Genomic DNA, 13,387 nt, shown 5'->3' on the forward strand with positions numbered 1-13,387 from the left:
ATCACTTTGAAGAACGGAGGGGACATTGCCCTTTGGGGAGGGATGTTCCATGGCTGAGGGAATCTTTCTCTGCAAGTGTCCCTCTCCGCCCAAAGCGGGGGTGACTCTGGATCCAGAGAGACTCTTACTGGGGAGAGCACGAACTTAAACGCATGTAACCACCACAGCCTTGGCCCTGCTCCCCCTGGTCATGGCCAGAGCAGGCTTCCCCTGCTCCCTTCTCCTTCTGTCTTCAGCTCAGGGAGTTCTGACGGACGGGGAAGCTCTGGGTCGGGGCTCAAAGGCTGCTGTACTGGAACACCACAGACGGGGCGGCTGAGACGCAGGCTCTTCTCTGTGTTCTGGGAGCTGGAAGCCCAGGCCAAGTTTCTGGCGGGTCCTCTCTCCCACCTTGCGGACGGCCGTCTCCTCCGCTAGTCCCCACGTGGCCCCCATCTGTGTGCCCGGGACACTTACAGGGACAGGTGAGGGAAGCCTAGTAAAGGAACAGGGGCTGTGATTTCTCTGCCCGAAGAACAGGAGGTTCAGGTGAGCCCTCGGCCAGCAGGCTCCTCCAGGGCCCGGCCTGCCTGCAGGAGGCGCTCTGACCCCCTGCGTCCGTCAGTGGGGCCCTGGGGGGCTGGGTCTCTCCGGCCACCCCTGGCTCAGCCCCAGTGCGTGCCAGTTCCTGCAGGTGAACACGGAGCCCATGTGATGCCAGCCCTGGAGAGACTCGGGGAGCTGCACTCAGTTCTCTGGAAGCAACCACACCAGGCATGGGACAGGCACGCCCTCCTTCCAGGCCGGACACTGGCCATGCCCAAGGGTGGACAGGCTGCTGGGCAGCAGGAAGTGAGGGACCCAGATGCCAATGAGGCCCGAGCACATACTTGCTTCATCTTTATTGCACTTTTACCACATTGCAAACTATTCCATGAAAATGCCTCGAAGGTAGCCAGCTGCAAGATTGGTCGCGTGTGCACTGGCTTCAGACGGTGTGAGGACTGCGCGGTGCCTGGGGGGCGGCTGGCCCTTGACTTTGCCTGAAACCCACGCGGTGTTCATCCCTCGACGCGAGTCCGTGAGGGCCTCGGGAGCCTCCTGTGGCCCCGGGAAGGGAGGAGAGTTTCTACTGCAAGCTCGGTCCAGAGTGGGAGCCCTTCTCAGGACCGTCTGGACCGGCCGGGTGGCCCCCAGTGTGGCCTGCGGGTGGTCAGGGTCTGTACAGATAACGTCTCTGTGCACGTACATTTACATCATGTATAAATACAAAATCGTAAGTAAAGGCTTCTTTTCCGTACAAAAGGGTGCTGGCCCGCCACCAGGCCGCCTCTGTCCGTGGGCACAGCGCGCGCCCCCGGCTGCCCGGGTCTGAAGCGAGGCGCCTGCCCCGGCAGCCTGTCTGCCCCGTGTGGGCCTGGGTCCCGGGCGGCTGGCCTGGCCGCGGCCCGCGTTCACTACCTCCCAGCCGCGGCTCTGTGCTCGGGGCCCAGGTCGTCCTCCACGACACTGTGCAGCCCGTCCTTCTCCACACAGTCCCCGACCGCCCGCAGCACGATGCGCAGCCGCCGGTCCAGCGCCTCCAGGTGTGGCTGGAACAGCACGGGGGCCACACGGTCCGCGCGCAGGGCCTCGGCCATCAGCAGGCTCAGCCGGTGCTCCTCCTGGGCCAGGAGCTGCAGCCGCAGGTACGTGGACCGCCGGATCCTGCCGGAGATGGAGGTCAGGCTGGCGCCCAGGGAGGAGCCTGCCTGAGCCTCATCCCTGCTCTGGCCGGCTTCGGGTGTGCCGGGGAGGGTCCCACCTGCAGGGGGGTCCAGCAGGCCCCGTCCTTTCTGGCGGGAGTGGGGCGGGAGGCAGCCGTGGCTTGGCTCCGTCTCTGGGCCAGGGGCATGCGGAGCAGGAGGCTGGGCCCTACGGCCTGTCTCCCCGGTTGTTAAAGAGAGGGGCTGGGTTCGGGAGTCACATGTGGGGAACATGGGGGCCAGGGGCCTCGGCGTCTTCCTTTGCATGGTGGGCGGGCTGCTGTGGGGACGGGGAGACGGGTCCCGGGAGGCACTCCCCCCGGTGGGGTGGGAAGGCTCGGTCTGGCCTGTGGCTGCGGGAGGGCTGGGCCGGGGCGTCTGCGGGGCAGGGCCGTACCTGCAGCACTGCTGTAGAGGCACCAGGATGGACAGCTCGTCGTGAGAGTGCTTCCCAAACCTGAGGGAAGAAGGGCAGAGCTGGGGGGTGGGCGGGGCACATGGGCAGAGCTGCCAGGCCGCCCCTGGGGCTGGGCGGGGGCCTGCTTCCTGCCGTCCCCAGCCCAGACGCAGGGCCTGGGATGAGGCAGGTGAGCGCAACCCGTCGGACCCTCGGCCGCTGGACTGAGCAGAAGCTCGCCAGTGAGAGGCCCTGGCCGGGCTGGGTGGACAAGGCCCGAGGGCAAGGGGCCTCGGATCCAGCTGCAGGGGTGTCTTTTACAGCTGAGAGTGGGGCCCCACACACTGCCCAGGTGCCCAGAGCTGATCCCCCGAGGCGTCCAGGCACTTGCAGCCCTGACAGCCAGAGGGCTGACAGCCAGGCTGCCTGACAGCCTGCATACATGCCCGCGCTGGGGCCCCGTCCCCCAGCTCACAGGAGCCCAGGCCAGGGCCCTGCGTCACCCAAAGAGGCCTTTGGGGGCCGGGCCATCCCTCCCACAAAGCGCCTGACCCCCGGGTGTGTCTGGGCCGAGGGACAGCTGACCCCTTGCGGTGGCTGGAAGGACTCACCCTCTCCCGTTGTCCAAGTGGATGATAAACGTCTCGTTCCCAAACTTCTCGAAGGTCTCATAGTGGTGCCGGTCCATGTTTCCTGTGGGGACAAGCCTGCTGGGAGCCTGCGTGCGGCTCAGAGGCGAGCCCTCCCTGCCCGTCTGGCGTCCGCACGGGGAGCATGGAGTGTGAGCGCGGCTCTGGGCCTGCGCGGGGCACTCGCGGGGCGGGCCGGGGGCCCTGGACGTACCCATGAGGAAGTCGAAGATGGTCATGTCCATGACGTCCAGGAGGCGGTGGCTGCTGTCGTAGGGGGGCGTCTGCCTCACCTCCTCGCAGTAGTCAGGGTCCACTTCCCACCTGCAGGGGGCCCGGCATCAGAATGGCGGCTCCTCTAAGACAAGGAGGCCCAAACCACCCCTGGGGCTGCCCGGCTCAGGACAGCGGACCCACGGGGCAGCCGGCGGGACCGAGTGAGAGCAGGTGTCACCGAAGAGCACAGGGTCTGCCTGCAGGTGATAGCGGCCTGCGTGGGCCGAGGCTGCAGCAGCAGCAGGACTGCGGGGCCAGGAGGTGACTGGACTACGCCACCCGGAGGCCACGTGTGTGGACAGCCCGGGACGGCACTCTCGCAAGGACATCTCCACGGCTGGAGGGTCAGCGTCTCTCTCAAGGGGGGAGGGGACCTGAAGCCTCGTCCAGTCGTGGAGAGAGCCGGGGGGCAGTCGGCGCCCAGCCCGTGTGAGGGGCCCTTTCTGATTGTCTCGGCCTCAGGCATAGCCCCGTTGCTCCTCACACCATCTGCTGTGGACGAGACCCTGGGGCTTGTTCTCTGCAGCAGGTCAGGCAGGAGCCAGCCCTCCCGAGACCCCAGGGAGGCAGGATTCCAGAGTCCCCGGCCCAGCGCGCCCCCAACGCACTCTGCCTTCTTGCGCTTGTGGTACGAGCGTCGCCAGGGGTTCCGCCAGGTCTTCCTTTTGGCCAGGGCCAGGTCGGGCAGGAAGGCGGCCAGCGAGCCCTCGATCTGGTCCGGCTTCCCGCACAGGGCGTGCTCCGTGGAGCAGTAGTACGAACACTCCCCGTAGAAGCAGACGTTGTTGGCTGCGGGCGGAGGGGGCGGTCAGCAGGGGCCCGCGGGCGGGCTCTGCGCGTGGGCACCACGTCTGACTCGTCCCTTCCCGGGCGGGGCCCGCCCACGGTCTCACCCTGGACTTCAGCCACCTGCCCGAGCCCTGCGTCGCAGACCACGGGACCACACAGCTCGGGACGCAGAGCTCGGATCGGAGTCTGGGTTCTTCCTCATTACCCTCCAAACTAAGTCTGGGGTCTGCGGAGGTTCTGTTCAGTGGTTTGCAAAAGGCCTCATTCCAAAGTGAGGCAGCGTGGGGGACATGCTTGCAATCGTGACCGAATAAGCACCTAGTACTCGCACAAGAACCCTTCCATCTCAGTAATAAAAAGGTAAATAACCCAATCTGTAAATGGGCAAAGGAGTTCAAGCATCCTTCTCCAAAGAAAATACAGAAATGACCAACAAGCTCAGGGAAAGATGCTGGGCACCGTGAGTCATCGGGGAAACGCAAATCAAATCCACGATTTCTCACCCACTGGGACAGATAATAAACAGTGTGGTTGAAGGTGTGGAGACGGTGGCTGCACCCTGGTGCAGCCGTGGTGGGAATGTCGAACGGCGCAGCTGCTGCCTTGGACACAGAACCGGTGATCTGGCTACCCCACGCCCAGGCACACACCCGAGAGAAGGGAAGACACACGTCCACGCAGACCCTTGACAGACATGTTCCCAGCAGACCATCCCCAGAGTCAGCGTGGTTTGCCCGTAACACGGAACAGCATTTAGCCACAAAAGGAATGAAGTGGAGCACTGCGTGGATGAACCATGAACATTATGGACAAAGCCAGACACTGTGCATGGAACCCTGGGAACAGACAGACGTGCACGGGAGCTGGCGGCTCTCAGAGCAGAGAGGAGGGGAGAGCGGGGTGGCTTTGAACAGTGGCGGGAGCTGGCGGCTCTCAGAGCAGAGAGGAGGGGAGAGCGGGGTGGCTTTGAACAGTGACGGCTTCTTTCGGGGTGAGCAAATATCCTGGAATCAGCGGGGACTGTTGCACAACACGGAGAATGCACTAAAAACCACTGAACTGCACACTTCAAACCCTAGACTTAAGACATGTGGGTCACATCCCCACGGGAGAGAGCCGAGCAGCGCGTCTGGGCTGGGCGGCAGGCGTGTCTGTGCGTGTGTTTACCTGTGGAACCACGGTCTCCCGCCCCATCACTGCCTTTGTTTGTGGGGGAAACAAGCCCCAAGCCCGTGGCCCCTCCGCACCGGCCCCCGCCCTGCCAGCAGCAAGGCCTGCCCGTCCCCGCCCTGCACCTCAGGATCCTGCAGCCACTGCTGCAGACCGGGCTCAGCCTGAGGTCTCTTGTGTCGACATGATTCAATCTCAGCCCGTTTTCAGGAGGAAAATCCTCTCCGAGCCCTGGAATTCCTGTCTGTAACCTCTAAGCCTAAGCTGGCTTTAGTTGGAGTCATGTGAAGAGAGAAGCATTTCCTGGGCCCGCAGCCTTTTCCTTGTCAGGAACCCAAACCGGGCCTGTACGGGGGCGTCAGGGTGGGGCTCCTCCAGCCTGCAGCCTCTCACTTCTCCGCTCTGTAGCCCCATGTGGGGCTGGGGCCTTCACTGCTCCAAGCCTCGGTCCCTGAACATGGGGCTGTGCCATTCCTGACCCAGGGAACAGAGAGGACAGGTGTGGAGAGGCTGGGCTTGGGGATGCAGTGCCCGTTCCCCTTGACAGTGATGCCCAGGGCAGCGGGCCAGATGGCGGGGAGGACCCAAGGACTCCAACGGGACAGGCTCCCTGGGGAGGGCCCTGGTCTCCGTGAGGATCAAGGGGTCCCAGCCTGCCAGCCTGAGGGTCCTGGAGAATCCAGGCTGGTTCCTCTGAATGTTTTGGGGCTTTGCTGGCAGGAGGGGTGAGTCCTTGCCCATCTCAGATTCCCCAAGGGTGTGTGGGGGGTGTCACAAGGGGCAGGGCTGCTGGGGAGGGGTATGTCTGCTCTGGGAACCTGTATGGCCCCCGGCGGGAGTCTGGACACTGACCACAGAGTAACAGAGGCCCAGGGACCACCCGGCCACCCCCTAGTGTGGGGAAGAGCTGATGTAAAGGTGGCTGAGTGGCGGGGAGGGGCAGGAGAGGCTGGGGGGGGCGGTGCACGACGCACCCTCTCCCCATCTGCCGCGCACCCACCCCTCGCAGCTGAGACCTGCACAGGACGCGGGCTGATCTCGGGATAAGAGACGCGGTGACAGTCACCAGGAAAGCAGGAGAAAGGTGTCACACGGCAGACGCGGGCTTGGCCGCTGGCCCCCACTCAGTCCCGTGGTGATGGGGACTCTGCTGCCCCCTACCTGACGCTGCCCCCAGCTGGCTGGCCACCCCACCTCTTAGCCCACCGGGCTCCCCAGCCTCTGCAGGCTGCACACGTCTCCCCCATTTTGACGGGCCCCGGAGCAGGGCTACTCAGGGCCCTGAGGCTGGAGGCAGCGGCATGGATCGGCGGCTCCAGCAAAGTTGGGCCTCTGCAGCCTTCCTGGTGCTTCTACACCCCGCGACGGCGCAGAAACGCCAGCAAAGCAGAAACGCCCCAAACGAATCTGAACAGACCTCATTTTCTACAGTGCGATCAAAGCTGCTTCCTGCTAGCCTGCTGCTTAAGAGAAAACCAAACGCTTCCCAAGGCTTTGGGGGAGAAATCTGGCTGACGGAGCAGAGGCGGTGGGAACAGAAACAGTCTGGGCGGAGAGGGCGGGTGTCAGCGGCAGCAGGCGGAGCTGAGCCCAGAGCCTGCGGCTCCAGGATAGGGAGCAGGAGCGCATCCAGGCAGGGCCAGACGCCAAGCTGGGGGCCCACAGGACCAGGAGAGGGGCCAGGAGCCGGGACCCCCACGGGTCCCGCCTCTGGGACTGACCAGGCTGAGCAACGGTGCGGCTTGGGGCCGCGAGGGCGGGTGTCAGCGCCTGCCGATGACGACGAGGGAGACCCGGTCCAGGTGTGAATGGGTACGAGGGCGGGGTGGGACGCCTGCCTCTCAGATCACCCGCCTAGACTAACAATTGACTGTCTGCTGACCGTGGAAAGGAGCCCTTGCTCCTTTACAAACCTCCGTAAGACCACCGAGCTCGAGGAACACAGCAGCGGCACAGCTAGGAGGCCCCTGGGCCCCAGCGGGAGGGAGATCCAGTGGAGAGACTGCTTGACTCGTGTCCGTTTCCTGAGATTTCGGACTTCAGTCCCTCCGCTTCCTTGAGACAAGCTACTTTGTCCCTTCTGCTCGGGCTCATCAACTGGTTCAGAAATGGAAGGGACAACAGGGGACGGGCCGCAGAACCGGCGACTCAGGGTAACGCCGAGGTCGGAGAGACAGCTGCCCAGCGCCTCCCCCCAGTGAGGGACTGGCGGAAGCAGCCCCGTCCAGACAGAAGGCGGGCGCAGGGCTGGGAGGGGACCCTGGGGATGGACCAGTCACCTTCGCTGTGAGGATGCTTCCAGATGTAGCGAAACTGCTCAGACTCCAAGTGGCAACTAAACCATTTAAAGCCGGGTTGTGGGGATGGGGGGCCCCAGGTGGCTGGGTGAGCCTGTGTCCCCTGGAAGTGACTGAGGTGGGCACGTGCCCCCACAGGCCTGCAGGGCTCGGGCAGGGTGGCCGGGAGGACCTCAGAGACCCTCCCAACAAGGCTCTCGCTCAGGCCCTTGGTTTCGTCACGTGGGCCAGACACTTGTTCAAAGGGGATGGAGCCCTCTCGCCTCGGGGGTCCCGTCCTGCTCTCCTCTCTGTGGGCTCGGAGAGGAGGAGCCGCGAGCACTGGGTGACAGAGACGGCCCCTAATGAGACGAGGGCCGTGGGCCTCAGTTCTGACCAGTTCATCACGCGGCTGAGAAGCATGCTGACCTACAAGGAAGGAGCTTCTGGGCCAGTGGATATTTGGACTTGGCGAGTGGATTCTGTCTGTGTGAACTGGCTGGGCGGGTGCCTGGCACAGCTGAGGCATCCCTGCAGGGTCGGGGCCAGGGCCATGCTCTGTGGGGTCTTGGTGGCCCAGCTGGGTCACTCCACTCTGCTGTGCCAGCATCACTGGGACAACGCAAAACGTTCCAAGACGAAATACAAGCAACAAAAGCCCCAGGATGTAGGAGGGGTTCCTCGGGGTCCAGTCTCAGGAGGGGTCGCCTGGCCCAAAGAGGGTGGTGAGGAAGGGAGCCCAAGGATCAGGTCTGACGCAAGTGGGCAGACGACCCCACTGAGCCTGGCCCTCCTTCGTGCGTGCGCTGAAGGGTGACACCAGGCAGTCGGGACCTAATGCGCCTGGAGTGGGCAGGGGCCCGAGGGCGGGGCAGTGCCACCCCCCAGGGGCCAGGGGAAGCCCCTCTCCGTGTCCAGCGCTGCACAGAGGAGAGGGCAGCTGCAGGGCCCTGAGCCACGTGAGGGTCTTTCCGGGGTGTCCAGAGAACGGAGGTCCGCTCTGGCTGCACCACCTGGAGAAGACTTCCCAGGAGGGTGGGAGTTTGCCTCAGCCTTTGGTAGCAGCAACATCTCCCGCAGCCCAGGGGCAGAGTCAGGAATGATGAAGACCACCTGGCAGCTCTGAGACTTACGGCAACGCAGACACAGCACTGAAGCCAGGCTGCTCATGGCGCAGGGGCAGTCCCGGTCACCCGGGGAGGGGGTCACCCAGGAAGGGGGTCATCTGGGGAGGGGGGTCACCCGGGAGCAGGGTCACCTGGGGAGTGGGGTCCTCCGGGGAAGAAAGTCACCCGGGGAGGGGTCACCTGGGGAAGGAGGTCACCAGGGAAGGGAGTCACCTGGGAGAGAGGTCACACGGGGAGGGGGCTCACTGGGGAGGGCTCACCTGGGGAGATGAAGAAGGTCCTCCACAGCTTCTTGTCCCTCGTGACGTCCCGGATCTCCTTGGTCATGTTGACTAGCCTGCCGGCCACGGGAGGAACCCGGCGGAAATCCAGGATCCTGGTGGAAGGACAGGGAGCGGCGTCCTCACTCATGCCTCTGGGCGCTCCACCGATCTGAATGGACTTGCTCTCCCCTGTCAGGCCCCAACCTCCACTCCTCCCCAGAAGCCAGGGGCCCCGCAGAGCCCCAAAGCAGTCTATCCTCTTCCGCAGAGCTGCACCAGACCCAGGGCCACCAAGGGAAGGGCCGTTTTGCGGGACTCGCGACCTTGGGTCTCGTCAGAGAAGCTGACGCCCCAAGTCTCCTGGCCCCGATTCCTGACAGCCAGCTCACAGCAGCCCACGCCTGTGGTGGCGATGACGCGGGGCGCCTGCGGGGGGACGACGATGATGCGGGGCGCCCGCAGGGGACTCACCTGTCCAGGTGGAAGGCGGCGATCTCCGCATTATGCCTCTCATAGTCGGAGAAGTAAAAGAAGTCGGGAGGCGTCTCCTGCTCCCTTGTTTGCCTGGAAAGAACAGGACAAGGCTGAAGCAGTTTTCAGGGAGAAATCCTCCCAGTGGAAGGTGCACGGCTCGTGCCAGCTCCGAGGAGCTGATTGTCAGGCTCTCAGGAACCCTGGGAGTGAGTGTTAAACGTAGTCATGGGGAGGGCCCTGCTCCGAGGTGTCCGCTCTGCTGTCCCACCTTCCTGGAGTCTCCCCAAGCTCAGTCAGCCTCCTGTCCCCACCAGCCTGCAGCTCCCAGCATAAAAGGAGTCTTCAGAAATTCAGTCCTCAGTCAAAGGAATTCGGCGTTTGGGTAAAAGTCCTACAGAGCACACGTGAGCACCCTGAGACCTGACAAGGCCTGCAGCCCGGCCCACGGGGCACGTGAGCACCCTGAGAGCTGACAAGGCCTGCAGCCTGGCCCACGGGGCACGTGAGCACCCTGAGAGCTGACAAGGCCTGCAGCCCGGCCCATGGGGGTCACAGCGGACACCGTGTCGTGCGCGTGTGAGACCTGCCGGCTGAGCTCTCACTGCAATCTGTTGCCTCTTCCTCGGAGGTGGCTCCTTTCCCAAGCCTCCCCTGAACCACAGCGAGCATGGCCACCCCCATCCCTCACATCCCCCATCCCCCGGGCCCCTGGGAAGCCCCGCTGGGCCGGCCGCCCAGTCTCCATGGGCGCGTGTGGTGAGGGGAGCAGAGCCTGGCCCTGCCTGGGCCCCACGTCCCCCCGAGACGGGAGGACTGAGGAGCTCCAGGAGCCCATGGCTCTGATGTCCTGGGCACCCCCGTGAGCAGCAGACAGCCCCCCACCCAGCCATGTGCAGGAGACCACATGCAGGACAGCGTTGAAGGGCAGACGTCACCCTGCGAACGTCAGTCATCCTGCAAACACAGTGATGGCCGGTGTTTGACCTCACATGTGGAGCACATGTCTGAGGCCGAGCAGGAGCACGCACCCTCCCTGGATGAGATCCAGGTCTGCTCCGGGCCCGCTTCCACCACCAGGACCCTCTCTCCAGGAAGCACCACCCAGGAGGAAGCGCAGCCCTCAAACTCAAGAATCTGCAAAGGTCGCGACGTTTCCCCAAGCTGGGAACACAGATCCAGAACTCGGGCCTCCTGTGGCCTGGCGCACGGCACACCTCCCCTCAGGGCGGAGGCCGAGGTGGGGCTGGAATGCGCCAGCCCAGGAGACGCAGCGCATTTTCCAGGTGACGCTTCCCAGCCTGCTCCCCTGTCCGAGGCCTTCCTCCCCAGTACGCAGCAGGGCTCAGCCAGAGCCCCTGGAGCGTCCGACGCCCGTGCCGGCCGACAGCACTGCCAGCCACACGCGCGCAGGTGCTGGGACCACACGGCCACCCTCAGGATGTGAGGCTCAGGCCGGCAGGGCGCAAGCCCACTGGTGGCCCCTCGCTCCCTGTGCTCTCAGAGCGCCTGGCAGGACACACCCCTTCCTCCTGGCTTCCCTGAATGTCACCTGAATCAGCCTTTCCAGGAACCAGCCTGTGACTGGCAACAGACCACTGCCCACAGTTCCGGCAGGGGTGACACTGGCCAGGACAGGACTCTGGCTGGGGCGGCCTGGCCTTGCCCCGGGCCCCTTGTGAGCTGCACAGCGCACCCCCGGGACGGCTGCTGGTGGCCCAGGCGCAGGCCTCCTCGTCCCCAGGTGCGGCTTTCTCCGTCACAGACCCTGGAGGGGGCTGGCACGCGGGGCGCAGGCTGCAGGGTGCCCAGCGGAAGGGAGGGCCACACTAGCGAAGATCCTGAGACTTCATGGAGACTGAGTCCGCGTTTCTTGGTGGAATATCCTGATTTTAAATGCTGGCAAGCCAGTTTTTTTCAGAAGATGCTGTGGTTCAAACCAAATAAGCGCGGCTCCCTTACTGGAAGCCGCCCACGGCCCTGTGTCTGCAGCTGCTGGCGGGCTGGGCATTTCTGAGGCTGACAGTGGTGGCTGACTCAAGTCCCTGGTTGAGCCGAGCATTGTCTACACAGCACTGGTTCTCCAGAGTTTAACTGGAAACGGGGTGGTGCAGATTATACCAGGTTTCTTTTCTGCAGACCCTCTGTGTGCCTGGAGCATGCAGACCCCAGGATGGCCCCCTCCGAGAGGCGGCGTCTTCCAGTCGCCTGCAAACCCCACCCCACACGTCCCTGGCCTTTTATTTTTTCAGTCTGTTGTGGAATTAAGAATTATTTTTGTTGGAAAGTACGTCAGAACTCACTGCCAGCCTGTGGCGCAGAGCCCTCCAAACAGAGCCCTTTACAAACATGGGCTGCAGTGGGCCCTCAGACCCCGTCCCGGGGCCCCCCACCCCGCTCCAGGGCTGCGGTCACCAACTCTGCTGAGAGCGGCCTGCACTGCCCTCCGCAGCCCGGCGCGGTTCAGCAGGGCCTCCGACCTCAGTCGCCACCACCACCACCGCTTTAGCCTTTGTCCCCTCTCCTTGACCTTGGCTCACCCCAGTGAGGTCACCTGCAACGCAGGTGGCTCTGAGCCTGCGGCTCTGGGAGAAGACCAGACACTTCCTGGAGGCTCTGTGACCAGGTTCCAGAACAGTTCCTTGTTCCTTCCCATCTCCCACCTCGGGGTTTTCCGGTGACCTCCGTCCCTGGGCCATCCACAGGAAGGCAGCTCTGCTTACCCACTGTTGGATGCCCTTTCCAGCAGCCCAAGCCTGAGAGGACATCGCAGGGTTCAGGGCTGTGCGTGTGTGTGGAGGGTGGGTGGTGGATGCTGGCGTGTCCAGGGCCCCGCTGCTGAGCCGGGCACGACCTGGGAGTGTCCGTGGGAAGCCGGGCCCAGGGCACTGGCCCCTCTGGGGAGAATAGGACTTCTTTCCTCGCCTGTCTGCCCACTCTTCTGCCACTTCCTGGGTTGCGCTGGGGAGCAGCAGGTGCTTTGGAAAAGTACTGAGCCCAGTGCACTGGGCGGGAGAGTGAACTCAGCTGAACCAGGTCGCCTGGCAGCCTCTCCTTCCTTCAGGTGTGGGAGGGGGGTCGTGGGGCGAGGCCCATCACAGGCCTTTTCCTCGGAAGGGGAGCATGCGGATGTGAACAGGAGGTGCTGTCGGAGTGGGGGCTGGCTGGGCACCCGGGCCTCACCCTGAGTCGGGGGTGGAGATCAGCGTTCCCTGGAGCTCAGGTGTGCGGTCCTCCTCTGCTAAGGGACCCGGGACCAGGGGCCAGAGGAGCCTCCCGGGGCCCACCCCCACGGACAGCAGTCAGCACCTGGAGCCCCCACACTACCTCGGAGGTCAGCCTGGCACCCTGGCCTGGGGCCTGCGCAGCAGAGAAATGAAAAGCTTTAAGGCTGACTTCTTGGTCAGCAACTGGGGAATAAGGCAAACCATGGGCTTAGGTGGCCGCTGGAGTGAAAGAGGGCCTTGGCAGTGGTGACTGGGGTGAGAAGGGGCAGACAGGCAGAAGCTGGTGGAAATGAGGAGGCCTTAGAATGTCACATGCCTCCTGGCTCAGAAGCCCCAAGGCCACCAGACAGCAGGCTCTGCAGGGCACCCCGATACCTTCAAACCCCAGGCCTGTGAAACCCAGCCAGTGTTCTGGTGGCCGCATGCGTGCCCCTCTCTCCTGCCTCTCCAGAGGACCACAGCCAAGCCCCTTCCTTTAGAGGGACTTCCCTGAGCTCAGAAGAAAGCACAATAATACCCGATTGTGGTTGTTCAGACTAAAGTGAGACTGACTACTATGCTGACCTCCCCCAGGAAATCTGTGATTGAAATCCCTAGAACCTATGAATATACTACCTTAAATGGAAAGAGGAACTCTGCATATGTGATCTAGTTAAGGATCTTGAGATGCACAGATTATCCTAGATTATCTCCATGGACCCAACATCATCAAAAGTGTCCTTAAAAGAGGGAGGCGCAGGGAGACTTGAAGGCAGGAGAGGCAACACTGACGGCTTTGAAGACAGAGGCTCTGGGAGGGGATCTGTTGCCTTCTCCAGCATCCCTCAGCAGAAAGCCAACTCCCTCCAGAGTCTCTGGAAGCCCACAGATCCATTTCACATTCAGACCTCCAGAACCATAAGAGACTAGGGCTGTGTGGCGTTCAGATCAGATCAGTCGCTCAGTCATGTCTGACTCTGCGACCCCATGAATCGCAGCACACTAGGCCTCCCTGTCCATCACCAACTCCTGGAGTTCACTCAGACTCATGTCCATCGA

At 63.4% G+C, this 13,387-nt stretch overlaps 1 protein-coding gene across 1 annotated transcript in view; it reads right to left on the reverse strand.

Moving 5' to 3' along the window:
* Positions 1–866: 866 nt before the first annotated feature.
* Positions 867–13,387, reverse strand: part of FAM20C (FAM20C golgi associated secretory pathway kinase) — a 34,527-nt gene continuing 22,006 nt past the window's right edge. Inside the window, exons 4-10 of the mRNA XM_019987205.2 lie at positions 9,123–9,215; positions 8,649–8,764; positions 3,635–3,815; positions 2,965–3,074; positions 2,733–2,814; positions 2,122–2,181; positions 867–1,686 (exon numbers count right to left, since the gene is read on the reverse strand). Coding sequence (XP_019842764.2) covers positions 1,437–1,686; positions 2,122–2,181; positions 2,733–2,814; positions 2,965–3,074; positions 3,635–3,815; positions 8,649–8,764; positions 9,123–9,215 — 892 coding nt within the window. The 3' untranslated portion in view covers positions 867–1,436. The remainder of the gene's footprint in view (positions 1,687–2,121; positions 2,182–2,732; positions 2,815–2,964; positions 3,075–3,634; positions 3,816–8,648; positions 8,765–9,122; positions 9,216–13,387) is intronic.

Source organism: Bos indicus, chromosome 25, assembly GCF_029378745.1.
Source record: "Bos indicus isolate NIAB-ARS_2022 breed Sahiwal x Tharparkar chromosome 25, NIAB-ARS_B.indTharparkar_mat_pri_1.0, whole genome shotgun sequence".
In the NCBI taxonomy this organism is placed as follows: domain Eukaryota; kingdom Metazoa; phylum Chordata; class Mammalia; order Artiodactyla; family Bovidae; genus Bos; species Bos indicus.